General features: G+C 53.1%; 4 protein-coding genes across 4 annotated transcripts; 2 read left to right on the top strand and 2 right to left on the bottom strand.

Moving 5' to 3' along the window:
- Positions 1-50: 50 nt before the first annotated feature.
- On the bottom strand, positions 51-2,693 carry CDC27 (anaphase promoting complex subunit bimA; the record flags this gene model as incomplete). The annotated part of the gene is made up of 4 exons (XM_041692973.1): positions 51-122; positions 183-2,029; positions 2,079-2,252; positions 2,357-2,693. 4 exons carry the CDS (start codon positions 2,691-2,693, stop codon positions 51-53), a joined length of 2,430 nt encoding a protein of 809 aa, XP_041546305.1.
- A 1,087-nt stretch (positions 2,694-3,780) lies between these two features.
- Positions 3,781-4,384, top strand: AKAW2_60808S (SND2/TMEM208 family protein; the record flags this gene model as incomplete). The annotated part of the gene is made up of 2 exons (XM_041692974.1): positions 3,781-3,789; positions 3,866-4,384. 2 exons carry the CDS (start codon positions 3,781-3,783, stop codon positions 4,382-4,384), a joined length of 528 nt encoding a protein of 175 aa, XP_041546306.1.
- Positions 4,385-4,883: 499 nt separating this feature from the next.
- On the bottom strand, positions 4,884-7,568 carry AKAW2_60809A (uncharacterized protein; the record flags this gene model as incomplete). The annotated part of the gene is made up of 3 exons (XM_041692975.1): positions 4,884-6,582; positions 6,638-7,354; positions 7,444-7,568. The coding sequence occupies 3 exons, from the start codon at positions 7,566-7,568 to the stop codon at positions 4,884-4,886; spliced, it is 2,541 nt and encodes an 846-aa protein (XP_041546307.1).
- Positions 7,569-8,596: 1,028 nt separating this feature from the next.
- AKAW2_60810S (E3 ubiquitin-protein ligase SSM4) lies at positions 8,597-13,485 on the top strand (the record flags this gene model as incomplete). The annotated part of the gene is made up of 2 exons (XM_041692976.1): positions 8,597-11,876; positions 11,927-13,485. 2 exons carry the CDS (start codon positions 8,597-8,599, stop codon positions 13,483-13,485), a joined length of 4,839 nt encoding a protein of 1,612 aa, XP_041546308.1.
- Between the last annotated feature and the right edge of the window lies 1 nt (position 13,486).

Below are 13,486 nucleotides of genomic sequence, written 5' to 3' on the forward strand. Positions count from 1 at the left end.
AAGTACACAGGGGAAGCAGGAAGAATACTAAGAACAAGGGAGAAAGAAAATCATGCCATATCTTCGTCATCCTCTTCATCATCATCCAGGGATTCCATGGCATCCTTGATGTATTGCGCCGCCTGAAGCTGTTAGCTGGTGCATTCGAGTTTGGCGAGGGATAGTGAGGGTTCAACACTTACCTTGGGATCCAAATTCAGAGCGGTCGTGAAATGCTTGATAGCATTCGCCTTCTCATGCAACATCTTGTAGAGTTTACCCAGCAGATAATGCACGTTGGCTTCATCCGGTGCCATATCCTTTAGGACCTTCAATTCGGTGAGTGCCAACTTGAGCTCCGAAAGCTTCATCAGCACGCGAGCCTTGCGGAAGCGAGCGAGAACCGAGTGAGGCGCCAATTGACAGGCCCGGCCGTACTGGGCGAGAGCCCCGCGGGGGTTGTTCATCTTCTCCAATACCAGTCCAATGCAGCAGATAAGCACGGCGTTTGTAGGATTGATGTTGGCCGCATTGCGGAAATGCTGTTCGGCAAATTCGAGCTTGCCCATCTTGTCGTATACCGTACCCAATCCATACCAGGCGTTATAATGGCGACTGTCAGCGCTGATGCCGTGTCGATACGCATCGAGAGCCTTGTCGTATTCTTCGTTGGCCACATATTCATGTCCTTGCAGAGTGAACCCGTACGCGAAATGAGGATCAAGTTGCGTGGCTCGCTTGAAGCACTTCAGAGCCTGGTCATGATCCCGCTGGTGGGAGAATGAGTTGCCAACAGCGCACCAGGCCTGAGGGGAGAGACGGTCTGTTTCCATGAGCTCGTGCGCCAGATAAGCCAGCTCGACATCGTTCTTCAGATGCCAGAGCACCGTTGAGTAGATTTCCATATCCTCCAACCGGGACGGAGCCATACTCTTGACCCGGACAAAGTATTTCTCGGCTTCGGAATACATCGCCTGCTCGTAGTATGCTCGACCTATTTGGGAGAGTACCCATGGAGTCTCCCGCTGCCCTTGAGACAGGGCCGCGAATATCTGGGTAGCTTCAGCGCAACGATAGCGACACAACGCAAAGTATCCGGACGCCAACTTCGAGAACAGCTCTAATAACCATGTCAATGCCTCCACAGCTTTAGACCGATCAAGCGAAGGTCCTCTCGATGAAGTGTGGTGCGTCCCATTCGATGCCGAGGTGGCTGGCCGGTGGTCCTTGGCCTCGCCATCATGCGTGTCACCGATGTGTTTTCGATTGCCACTCACGACCCGGCCCACACTAGGAGCGGTTGTAGTTCGACCCTTCGCACCAGTAGCCCTGACCTTCTTCATTTCTCGACCATCCTTTGTCCCCAGCGCCGTACTAGAAAGTTTGCTCGTAGTAGGCTTGATCTGATTGAAGAGGCGGACGCTCCGCCGTTGCGGCGCGCCAGGTTCGGTGGGTTGCTGCGCGGAATGAGCAACTGATCCAGAGACAGTTCGCTTGCGGTCGCCCACACGGACTCCGTGTGAGAGCTCTCGCTCCGTATAGGTTGTAGTCGACTCATCGGGCTCGGGCTTAGTTCTGGTCCGAGGTCGGATACCCGTAGGCTTCATCTTTGGTGGGGAGTCCATGCCGTGATCGGCACTAATCGTTTGTATTGTTCGGTTCTTCCGTGCAGGTGCCAAGGGCGGCTCCAAAGGTGCGTCTGTCCGGTGCATGACGCGGTCGTCCGACTCACTGCTTTGGCCTCCAGGTGTTTCGGTCCCTTCTCGGATTGCCGGAACTGCTGATGTACCCGTGGATGCCACGCTGACCGTACTGCCATTTAGCTTCTCCCAGAGAGCGGAGCTCCCATGCGTGCCAACTGCCTCAGTCCGAGACGTCAAAGAAGTAAAGGGATCGGTGCTCGAGTTCAGTTTCGGTTGCGACTGCAAGGGACCTGCGGGATGTGCTGCCTTATCCGAAGACACATCCAAGTCATCTTGTGAGGAGGACGCTAATAGAGCGCTGAGTTCGGGTGTCATCTTGAAGATATTGGGAACGCGGATGTTGACCCCTTTGAACAATTAGCGACAGCATTCTCCCCATCCGCCCGCGATACTCACCAGTCTCACACAAGCCCAAGAAAGCGTCCCACATGAACGGATTCAACTTGAGCGCGTCGACATAGCATTCAACAGCCGCATTGAGTTCATTGTGCGCATAGAACAGCTTGCCCTGGAGACATAGCACCGCTGCCGCATCGGGTAAATGTTGCCTGCGCGTTTCGCTGTGTTTTCCTGGAATGGCGAAAAGAAAATGTCAGCTGTGATCAGCCTGAAATGATAGTCGCGTCCATTTGCGACAAGCAAAATACTATAAAGAAGTGCTGAACGAAGCGTACCCCAATGGTTCTTTGTAGACCAGAGTCCTTTGCTTCGTTCCAACGCCGTGATGCCTTCAGGATATTTTCCCAGGTCCAAGCACGCCTGAGCGAACACATACGCGCAGCCCAGGTGAGTGCCTCGCCATCCAAAGTTCTTGCTGTAATCGTATGCTGCTTTCACTTGACCGCTCTGGAGATGGCACAAGGCGAGTAAATATGAAGATTCCGCTGCTCGGGGTTCGTAGGCGTGCAACCGACCGGCAAGGAAAAGCGCATTACGGACGAGGTTGTTATCAAGATGGTAATATATTAATTGCCTAAGTTGGCTCGATATATGTGCGGTGGAGGGTGACATGGTGAGGTGTGGGATTCATTCAAGGAGGAGGGAGAGAAGGAGGGGGGGCGATATCACAGAGGCGCTGCAGGAGAGGAGGCGGTATTGACGTCCGTATTGGGAACGGCGCGAAGGGAGCTTTGCGGAATCAAGGAACAGGTGAGCGACAGGTGAGGCCGTTAATCTGTTAACACCGAACCAGCATGGGTGGAGCTGAGAAAGTGTCCAAAGGGATTAAAAGAACACTAAGAACTGTGAGGGGAGCGCCGCGTGAGCCGGATTTGAGGCAACGACGACGTGGTGTTTCTTTCAACTGTATAGATAGGGAACAGAGAGAAAAAAAAGATTGTTAGACCGTCAACACTCGTCAAAACAATAACCAGTAAAGTATATCGCCTGGCTCGTTTGCGCCCGATGGATCGCAACAGTTCTTGTCTAGATCTCCGCCACAGATCAGACTAGTCGAGAGGGGGTGGGTTGAAGTGCGAAGCTGTGGCAGAGGAGAAAGGGAAAGTGGATGACGTCCGGACGACTCGTGACGCCGTGTAGGGCCCAGGAAGGTGTCAAAGGGAGTCAAATCGCATGTCGCGACGAGCAGACAGCGAAAGCGGCAGACAAGATACACGCGGAAGAAGCCCAAAGTAGGCCCAGGGGCGAAGCGGCAAAGTCCGACAGAAGTCGTAGTTCACGACGCCTTTTCTGGCGATGTTTTGGAGCAGCGAATCTGGCGGAGAGCGTGGCTGGTGAGAGGCGGAGGGCGGCTTGGCTGTTAGTAACTTACAGTTGGTTGTGGTGGGCAACGCCATTCCCTATTCGCCATCTTCTACTATTACTGTTACTACAAGTGTTACTTACTTTCATCTTCACTCCCACTATCAATCAAATCTATCAATCGATCATCTAGACTCCTTATCCCTCCCCGATCATGCAACTTGCTTATCGCTAGTTAATTTATTCACTGAGCGGATCATCGCTCCCTGTCATTTCCCCCAAACCCCCACTACACCCTACACCAACTTGCATCCGCACGCGACCTGCATCATCGTCATCCGATCATACCGGATTAATCTCAACTTCACACCACATACTACCACCACCACTTACAACCATGGCTCAAGTTAGTATACCCCATCCCCCCCCCCCCCAAATAAAATATATCCCTCCACTCAAATAACTAACCAACCTCTCAACAGAAAGCCGCCAAAACCCTCGCCGCGCGCAACGCGTCCCTCCTCACCCGCACCCATCTCATCAGTGCCGCCCTGCACATCCTCTTCCTAACCCTCCACTGGCTCTTCAACCGCCCCCGCTCCCTAACACCCTACTTCACACTCGCCTGCCCGACCCTTCTCATCGAATTCTACCTTGAACGCCTCGGCCGCCCGGTCTACAACCCCGCTGATGGATCCCTCCGCTCTCCCGGCGAGGATCTCGGCGCCGCAGGACTAACGGAATACATGTGGGACGTGCTGTACTGGACGTGGGGATGTCTTGGAGCTGCCTGCTTGTTTGGGGACCGTGCTTGGTGGTTGTGGGTCGTCGTGCCGGTGTATTCGGTCTGGTTAGCGTATAGTACCTTTATGGGCATGAAGAGTGGGTTGGCGGGGATGGGAGGTGCGGGTGCCGGGCAGGAGCAGGGAGGAGGTGCGGCGGAGAGTAAGAGGCAGAAGAAGATGGAGAAGAGGGGTGCTAGGGGGGTGCAGTATCGGTGAGATGGTCTTCGGAGGGGTGGGTTGTTATTTTGGGATTTTGAATGGAGTGGATGTTCGGGGATGGCTTATGCATATATATTACTACGGATGGCTACGCATTGCGCGGTTGGATTTGACCATTTCTTGTGGTCAAGCAAATTGTATTTTAATGTGTCTGAAGATAGATTGGATGCGAGATGAGCGCTTCCCAAAAAGCAAAAGGTTTCGGTGCCAGAGGGGCACATAAATGTTGACGCACGAGGGGCCGTTACAAGAATTGAAGCAAATAAAAACAGCACATAGTACACAGCAAAGGTAGGAAGAGGGAGTTCTGGTGGTATAAGGGGGGAATGGAAATGCTATATCATGACGTACAAATCGTGGGGAAACTATGTGGGGAATATCATGGCCGACCTGAGATGGTAAATCGAGCGAATAACAAGAATGTTTTGGGATATCAAATCATGAAAGAATTGCCAAATAACAGCCAACCCTGTTTGTTTGTCTGTCTTGTCTCAGGTTACAACTCCTCTGCAGAGTTGTCTTCGCCGGCTGGGGTTGTTTCAGGGATGATGGTTTCCTCAGCCTCGGATACAACACTGCTGGCACTGGAAGCCAGAGTTGCGGAGGACGATTCAACGTCATCCATGGGCGAGTCCTCTTCGACCTCCTCTATCTCGATTTCCTCGGAGAGTGACTCGGGGGCGTCTTGCACCTCTTCGTTGTTATCCTCGTCGTCGACGATAGCACTAGACTCGAAGTCTGCTTCGGATGATGCATTCGACGCTTCATCGGTTTCGTGAATAGGCTCTTCAGATTCCGGGAAGGGGGCATTCGTAGCCTCTGCATCGAAATCACTGACCTCATCAGAAGCGTCGTCAAATGCTACAGAAGGCTCTGGTGTTGGCGCTGGAGTCCCGTAAATTGAGTGCAGCTTGTTCATGATCTCTTCAGCGTAGGCAGAGTCTTTGTCCACAAGTAGACCCGAGATGAGATCCGCAACAGCCTGTTGCTGCTCAGCCGACAATGGGGGACCAGAAGCCTGTGGTGTTTCGCCTTCCGACGGGGTTCTCACATCAGCCGCGGCTACTCCCCATGCCCCCTTCAGCTCATCGGCATTCTGGTCATTGTCCAAAGGGCTAGTCGACTCGAATTCCGAAGGCAATCCACCGTTAGCCTGGGGCGAGGCGTGCTCCTCATCATCTGCCATACTCTCCTCGTCGCCGTCAGATCCGTCATTCGCGGCCCGAGAGGCAGCATCATAAGCAAAGACAGTCCCATCCGGACGCTCAGCATCGGCTGACTCATCTGCCAGTCCTTCTTCATCCACAACAGGCTCGGGGGCACGGCTAGGCTTAGGCAACGAAGGCGGAGGCTCAGATCTGGCGTCAAAGTCATCGCTTGCTTCCCTGGCAGCGATCTTCCACTTGCCAACGTCCCTCAGCCGGGTCAGCTCCTTGGCGGCGGCCTCAGCAACTTCCATTCCGTGCGACAAGATCTCATCCGCTACTGCTCTCGCTTCCTCAAGCTTCGCATGCTGAAGGCCAAATTCCAAGAACTCATCCTTCCATTCCTCGAACTGCGCCTTCAATGCATGGTACCTAGCCCAATCCTTGTAGGTAACACCATCCATCCAGGCCCAACGCATGCCGACCTCTTGAAGTCCAAGATCACGAACGCTATCCAAGACATCGAGTGTAGAGTTGATTGCGAAAGAAACGCGCCTTGTAAGCTCTTGGTCGAAGGAATGGCGCCATTCTCGAAGGGCATGAGCACGGTCCCGGATAGACACTGCGGCTTCCTTGATGTTTCCGAAAAGCTCGTTTGTCGCTGCCTGCTCCTCTTGTGGCACGTCTTCTTTGGGCAAGGACTCGGCGAGGTTGTTGATATGACGCTTAAGAGCTAGAAGCTCGTTGTCAACAACGGCCTCCAATGCGGTCGCCAAGCTTTCTCCATGTGCGCGAACGCCACTTCCAATGAACCCGTCGACTATCTCCTGTAAGCGCTCTTCAAGATCCTCGAGCCCCTTCTCTGCAGCAACGGCAAACTTTTGTTGCCAGGTGCGCAGGTCATTCTCGATGCTATTGCGTGCTTTCGCAGCTTGTTCAGTTGGCGACAGCGTAGGCGTTGCGGTAGCTTGCTCGGTTGTGGACGACGTCGTCAAGTCGTCCACCTCAGTAGCCTTCGGTGCAGTGAGAAACGATGCTTGTTGAGATGCACTGTGAATGACAAGTTAACAAATGAAGCACATATATTACAGCCATAAAAGCCTACCTCTCCACTTCCTCTGCAACCTGTCGCAACCTCTTCTCCTCACGGTAACTTGCCAGTCTTTCTCCGATCTTAACTAGCTGAGGCTCGACATTCTGAGAGTAGACTCCGGTGACTCTGGGCCATAATGTACTATGAATGAAGTAGATAGCCGCCGACCATGAGTTTTGCGCATAAGGGAGTACGGTTGTAGTCAGCATATCCTGGCCCGCTGTATAGGTCTTACCGATGAAAGGCCTATACTTTGCGCCGAATGGGAGAAGGTAATCTCCATATGCAGACTTGATCGCGCCGTTGGCTCTTTGGAAGGATGGTGACAGGGCCGCCTCGACGGTTTGAACATGGGGATATACTTGAGATTGGTACAAGCCATTTGCTCTGTCCTTAGCGGACTGCAACTGTGGGACGACAATCGTCTCCCACTGCTGCTGGCCATAAAGCTGGGCTTTATCCAAAGCGGGTGCCCCAAATCTCTCATATCCGTGCTTGACGAGGCGCGAAGTGGGCGCGTAGACTTTCTCATTGAGAACCTGCACGTATGGGCGCGCTGTCTCGACATATGGCGCGCCATAAGCGTTATAGTACGGCATCACATGGGGCTCGACATAGGAGCGAGCAACAAGGTATGGTTTGCATACTCGCGGCGAGGAATCCGTAAGGTCGGAGAGCTGAGAAGGGCAGCGCAGGAATGGCGTAAGAAGAGCATACCAGATACAGAGCCTATCAGTTTGATCGCCAGATTAGCAACGGTTCAACTCCATAACGCGGTGGACCGAAGATCCCGGTCTAGCTTTTGGAGCAAGACTTACCGCACCACCAGCCCAACTGTCCACCGGATAGTTCCTCGTTTGCTTGGCTTGGAAGCACTGCTCCTGGATTTTATTATCCGATCGGCCCCATCCGGGGCGTGGCTATTATCCGGAACGGTCATCATGAGTCGTCCCCGTCGTCAACGGGCTTGCCGCTCGCTTCGAGTCCGGCGGGCAGAAAACTGGAAACTCGCGTCGCGTGTCCAATTCAATGTAGATAGAAGATGAATGACTGAGTCAAAGATGGTGAGGCCTAGATTATCTCCTGAGCCTTCCGGAAATTCGGACAAAATAAAGGGCCCAGGTCGACTTTGGGGGGAGATGAAAGGGTCTTAGCAACGTTTTTCCGGAATCACAAGCTAGGATCCTCGAAGCGCACGCGACGATCAATTCCCGTCTCCGCCTTGGCGCCGTCGAGCTTTAGAGGGGTACTCTGTAATACCAGTCTGTCTGTGTCTTGACGGGAAAGGAACAGACAAAGTCACGGTATATATCTAGAATGGAGGGAAAGCAAGGCTTGAATGACGAGATTTGGAGTGGGTGCTCTGTCGATCACAGAGTAGATCTCCAGTTGTCAACAACACGCTTGCTGGATTCAGGGAACAACAACAATAGCCATAGTAGTTAGCCTTTATTGTAAGGAGCTGTGAGGTCATCGGTCCTTCGGTGGCACTTCACAATACAGTCTTACAGAATCTGACATGCAGATCTGCATTCATGCAGGCAATTGGACAGCCCCTCACCGCCCTTGGTAGTACTGTACCGTAATATCACATGACCGGGACATGGAGGGTCTTGTGCTGATTCAGCATATGTTGGGGGGATCGACCAGTTCAGGTGAACCACAGCTTTGGCTGGTCTTTTGCCTTTCCACCGACTGCTTTGCGTCTTGCCACATACGCCTCCTACGGAAACCCGCCTATGGTTGAACACTGACGTGGATTTTCGCCTAGCAGCAACTATTTAAAAGTCTTGTCGAAGGAGGATTGTACCAAATCGCGAGAGAATCCCCTGGCGCAGTGTCTCCGTTCCGTCATCTCGCCTTCTCGGTTCACACGTACCTGTTCGCGTTGCTACACGCCTTTCCGAACATGATATCTGATTGCCGCTGCTGAAGACGATAAGCTCGTCGAGTCGACGTTGATTGCGCAATATGGAGTTTCCAGAGGGCTCGTCCCGGGATTATACCCATTCTACCTCATTCCCCGACCTGATGAATGACCCGGCCTATCAGACGAACTATAAGGGGAAGGAGAGGGAGTATGAAGAGCCAGACACTTGTCGCATATGCCGTGGTGAGGGTACCGAGGAGGAACAACTTTTCTATCCGTGCAAATGTAGCGGGAGCATCAAGTTCGTTCACCAGGCATGCCTGGTAGAATGGCTGTCCCACTCTCAGAAGAAGCATTGCGAACTCTGCAAAACGCCCTTCCGCTTTACGAAGTTATACGATCCGAATATGCCCCAGAATCTCCCTGCTCCGCTTTTTCTCCGACAGCTACTAATCCATAGTTTTCGCACTATTGTCACATGGCTGCGGTTTGTACTCGTTGCGTTCGTCTGGCTTGGGTGGCTGCCATGGTCGATGAGGGCGATTTGGAGAGCTCTTTTCTGGCTGGCTGATGGCCGCTGGTCTGGGGCGGATGCTCCCCAGCAATCTTCATCCGAACATCTAGCCCAAGTTGTAGCAAATGGAACGGCTTCCATGAATGTGGGAGCCGCTACCACCGCATTAGCGGGAGCATCAGATGTGCCAGCCGTGCAGTCACCAGTTTCATCTATGTTCAGTTTCTCATCAGGCGAGCCTCTACTTCTCACAGTCATCAAGAAGGCTTTCTCTGCCTTGTTCTTCCCCGCAATGTCGGGTACCGGTTCGTTGAGCACTAGCCCGTCGAATGTGACAGCTGGATCATACAAGCCTCGGCGCCCATCGTGGCTGTCAGATGTGGAATTTCTCAACACACTTACACCATCGCCCACGATTAATAATATTCTTATTGATACCTTAGAAGGTCAACTCATAACATTATTGGTTGTCATCTCGTTCATTCTGATCTTCCTGATCCGCGAGTGGGTTGTTCAACAGCAGCCCATGGCCAATATTGCCGAGGGTGAGCGGGAAGCTGCTGTCCAGCTAATTGCGAATAACCGTCCAGTACAGCGCCCTGAAGAGGTACAGCCTGAGCTACATGCCCCTCAGCCAGAGGATGTACCCCGCGATGAAAGCACTCATGAACACGTCGAAGATATTTCTAACCGCGCAGACGAAGGGGGACTTGGCTCTCTGGCTGAGACCGAGTCGTATCGTGTGCATTCCTCGTTCCGCGATGGTACCTCAAGCAGTTCCAGTGACTCGGGTACCCAGGGAAATAGTACTTTGCAGCATATGTTCCGGCGTAATAGTGACAGTGAGGATGAACTGAACCCCTTGTCCCTTGAGCACTCGACCTCTCACGGCAACCAGGTCTGGCCTGGGGTGGACACGTTCAGGGATCTCTGGGCGCGTGGCCAAGGTGATCCTGAGCAGGTCCTCAGACTCGTAAGAGAGGAGGGGCGCCAGGATGAGCTGGGGTGGATCGTCACGGCAATGACCAAGCTTCAACGGAACGATTCTCTGCGCGGTTCTTGGAGGCGCGAGTCACCTCTTCACGAGGCTGCGAGTTCAGATTCCTTTGCCGATCAGACGGAGATGCAAAGTGAACCGAGTTCAGCACGATCACCACTGTTGGAGCCCTCGTCATCAGCGGTCAACCGCCATCCCTGGGACATCGCTTCGATGTCCGGTCCACTGGGGACTGGCGCGAGTGATGACCGGCAAGACCGCGAATTTACTAATGATGATCTCGGCTCTAGCCTCCGTGCTGTAGGCGACTCTGAGGTACCGTCCGATTCGACACCTTCCGCCGACACTGGCATTCAGTCTGATCAAATTCCGAGCGCCTCGGCTTCTACCAACCCGGTCACACCGAATGCTGAAGGGCCCTCAGAAAATGCCGTGGCAACGCCGCAGAATGATCAAGCAGCGGCGGCTTCTCCGAAGAACTTAATTGCCAGACTCTTCGACTGGTTCTGGGCTGATCTTGAAACTCCTGATCAAGGTCAAGATCGTCCGCAAGAGGATGATGATCATGTAGTCGAGGACCCTGCTTTGGAGGCGCCGTTCGTACCCATACAGAACAACAGACGCCTCGCCAACGAAGCCGCACCGAACAACCAAGCCCTCGCCCCAGACTTCGGTCTCGATGCAAATGACGCTGAGGCAGTCGAGGAGGGAGATGACTTGGAGGGCATTCTGGAACTCATTGGCATGCAAGGTCCGATTTTTGGCCTTCTGCAGAATGGCGTCTTCAGCGCGCTCTTGATCTCGTTTACCGTGGCAATTGGCATTTGGCTTCCCTATCTCTGGGGCAAAATTGCCCTTGTACTCCTCGCGAACCCCGTACAACTGGTCTTCGGCGTTCCCATGACTGCCATATCGGTCGTCGCAGATGTAACGCTGGACACTCTTATTGGTAGCTTGGGCTACGTTATGTACTGGCTCAGCCTCATATGCAAAGTGGTGCTCAGTCCCTTCGGTGCTTTTGTTCCATTGGGAGAATGGATTCCGCAGACCAAGTCCGTCACCAGTGCCTCGTTATCACTCATCGATGCCAGTAGTCACCGACTACGAAATGTTTTGCAGGCTTTCTTTGTCTTCCACGAATCCGACGTGCCTATGTTCTCGGTTCTTTCCCATCAAGCTCTAAAGATCCATCAAGCGCGCATCGCCGCCTTTACTCATACGGTCTTCACAGTCGGCAAATTCATTTTGCATGACTTCCCTCTCCGAATTGTGTCTCATGGACCGGTGGGTGCGTTTTCAGTTGAAAATGGCTTTGACGGCTTGATTCAGCTACTAGTCCAGGCACGGGACCAGGTATACGACCTTGTCCATCAGTTGCTTTACACCTCGAAGGGCACAAGCTGGTTCGGTTCCAGTGTGAGTGGTTCAGCTTCGGCAGGCATCACCATCAGTTATGATCTAGCTGTGTGGGATACGAAAGATCGCGTCATTGCTATCTTTATGGGCTACCTTCTTGCGTCGGCCCTCGGACTTCTGTACTTGCGTTTCACCAATATGCTTTCTGGTGGTGAGCGTGGACAGAGAGTGGAAGGCATTGTTGCCGACATACTTCACCAAGCAGGTGGAGTGATGAAGGTTATCCTCATCATCGGCATCGAAATGATTGTTTTCCCACTGTATTGCGGTTCATTACTTGATGTTGCACTGTTACCTCTCTTTGAGAACGCCACGATTGCGTCGCGTTTAGAGTTCACCTCCTCATCACCCCTTACGTCTCTGTTTGTGCACTGGTTCATTGGAACCTGTTATATGTTCCATTTTGCCCTTTTCGTATCCATGTGCAGGAAGATAATGCGGAGCGGTGTACTTTGTAAGTCATACCCTGCCTCTTACCCCAAACTTCTGCTAATTTATGACTAGACTTTATTCGCGATCCAGACGACCCGACATTCCATCCGGTGCGAGATGTTCTGGAGCGCAACATCACAACGCAGCTGCGGAAGATTGCGTTCAGTGCCCTTGTCTACGGCGCCCTGGTCATTGTCTGCCTGGGTGGTGTGGTATGGGGAATATACTACGCCTTCGACGATGTGCTTCCTGTGCATTGGTCTGCTACTATTCCTGTCTTGGAGTTTCCCGTGGACCTGTTGTTCTACAACTTCGTCATGCCGCTTGCCATTCAATCGATCAAGCCATCGGACGGTCTCCACAATCTTTATGATTGGTGGTTCCACAAGTGCGCTCGTTTTCTGCGCCTGACCAACTTTTTCTTTGGCGAGAGGCAAGTCGACGAAGAGGGATATCACGCCCGTCGGACTTGGTGGGACGTCTTGTCAGCCGCCAAGGGAGATCCGGAACACCCGGTGGTCGATGGACATCCGCAAAATGACGACAGTGAGAAGCCCAGTGTCTACTTCGCTCGTGATGGACGATTTGTACGGGCACCTGCTTCCGATCAAGTCCGCATTCCTAAAGGCAGTCAAGTGTTCCTTGAGGTGACCGAGTCTAATCAGCGGGTTGACGGGGCACCGGATACGGATCAGGGTCTCCATGGGCGAGCCAACGACATGTTCACCAAAGTTTACATTCCGCCGCGCTTCCGTACTCGCATTGCAGCCTTCATCCTACTGATATGGGTGTTTGCTGCTGCCACCGGTGTAGGCATCACCGTTGTTCCTCTGATCATTGGCCGAAAGGTCATGTCATCCACTTTCCCTCACCGACCGCTCAACGATGTGTATGCCTTCTCCACGGGCACATCCATCGTTGGCACTGCTGCCTACATTCTGTACTACTCGCGTCCTTTCATTACCGCGGCGAAAAACCGGTTGAGCCCTTACCTACAGTCCCCTCGGGAGGCATGCGTCGGTGTGATGCATATCGTCCTCGATGCGGCTCGAATTACCTATGTTCTTGCCACGTTCGCGGTGCTTCTGCCGTCCCTTGTTGCGCTAGTCATGGAACTATATCTCTTAGTTCCAGCGCACACGTATGTTGGTGGCGCCCAGGCCCATGTCATCCACTTCATCCAGGACTGGACACTCGGAGTGCTCTATGTACAAATGGCCGTTAAGTTTGTGTTGTGGAATGCTGCCTCCCGTCCAGCAGCGGCACTGAATGCTATTGTTCGAGATGGAATGCTGAAGCCTAATGCTAAAGTGACTACGCGAGCAGTTCTGCTCCCGGTGATGCTGCTCGCCACGCTTGCGGTCGTGGTACCACTGATCCTTGGATTCAGCATGAATGCCACGGTATTCTCATCCACGCCGGAGGTGCAGTCCAAGGTTTACCGGTATGCGTATCCGGCCACGCTGGTAATCAGTCTGATGGGCTGGCTAGTGTACCTGGTACGGCGGCAAGTGGAGATTTGGCGAGTCAATATCCGGGACGACGTCTACCTAATTGGGGAGCGCCTGCACAATTTCCGCGAGAAGCGGGCACGGGATGTAGGGGTGCCACGGCGAGTCATTACCGGGTAAG

The sequence above is a fragment of the Aspergillus luchuensis genome, chromosome 6 (genome assembly GCF_016861625.1).
Source record: "Aspergillus luchuensis IFO 4308 DNA, chromosome 6, nearly complete sequence".
NCBI classification, from domain to species: domain Eukaryota; kingdom Fungi; phylum Ascomycota; class Eurotiomycetes; order Eurotiales; family Aspergillaceae; genus Aspergillus; species Aspergillus luchuensis.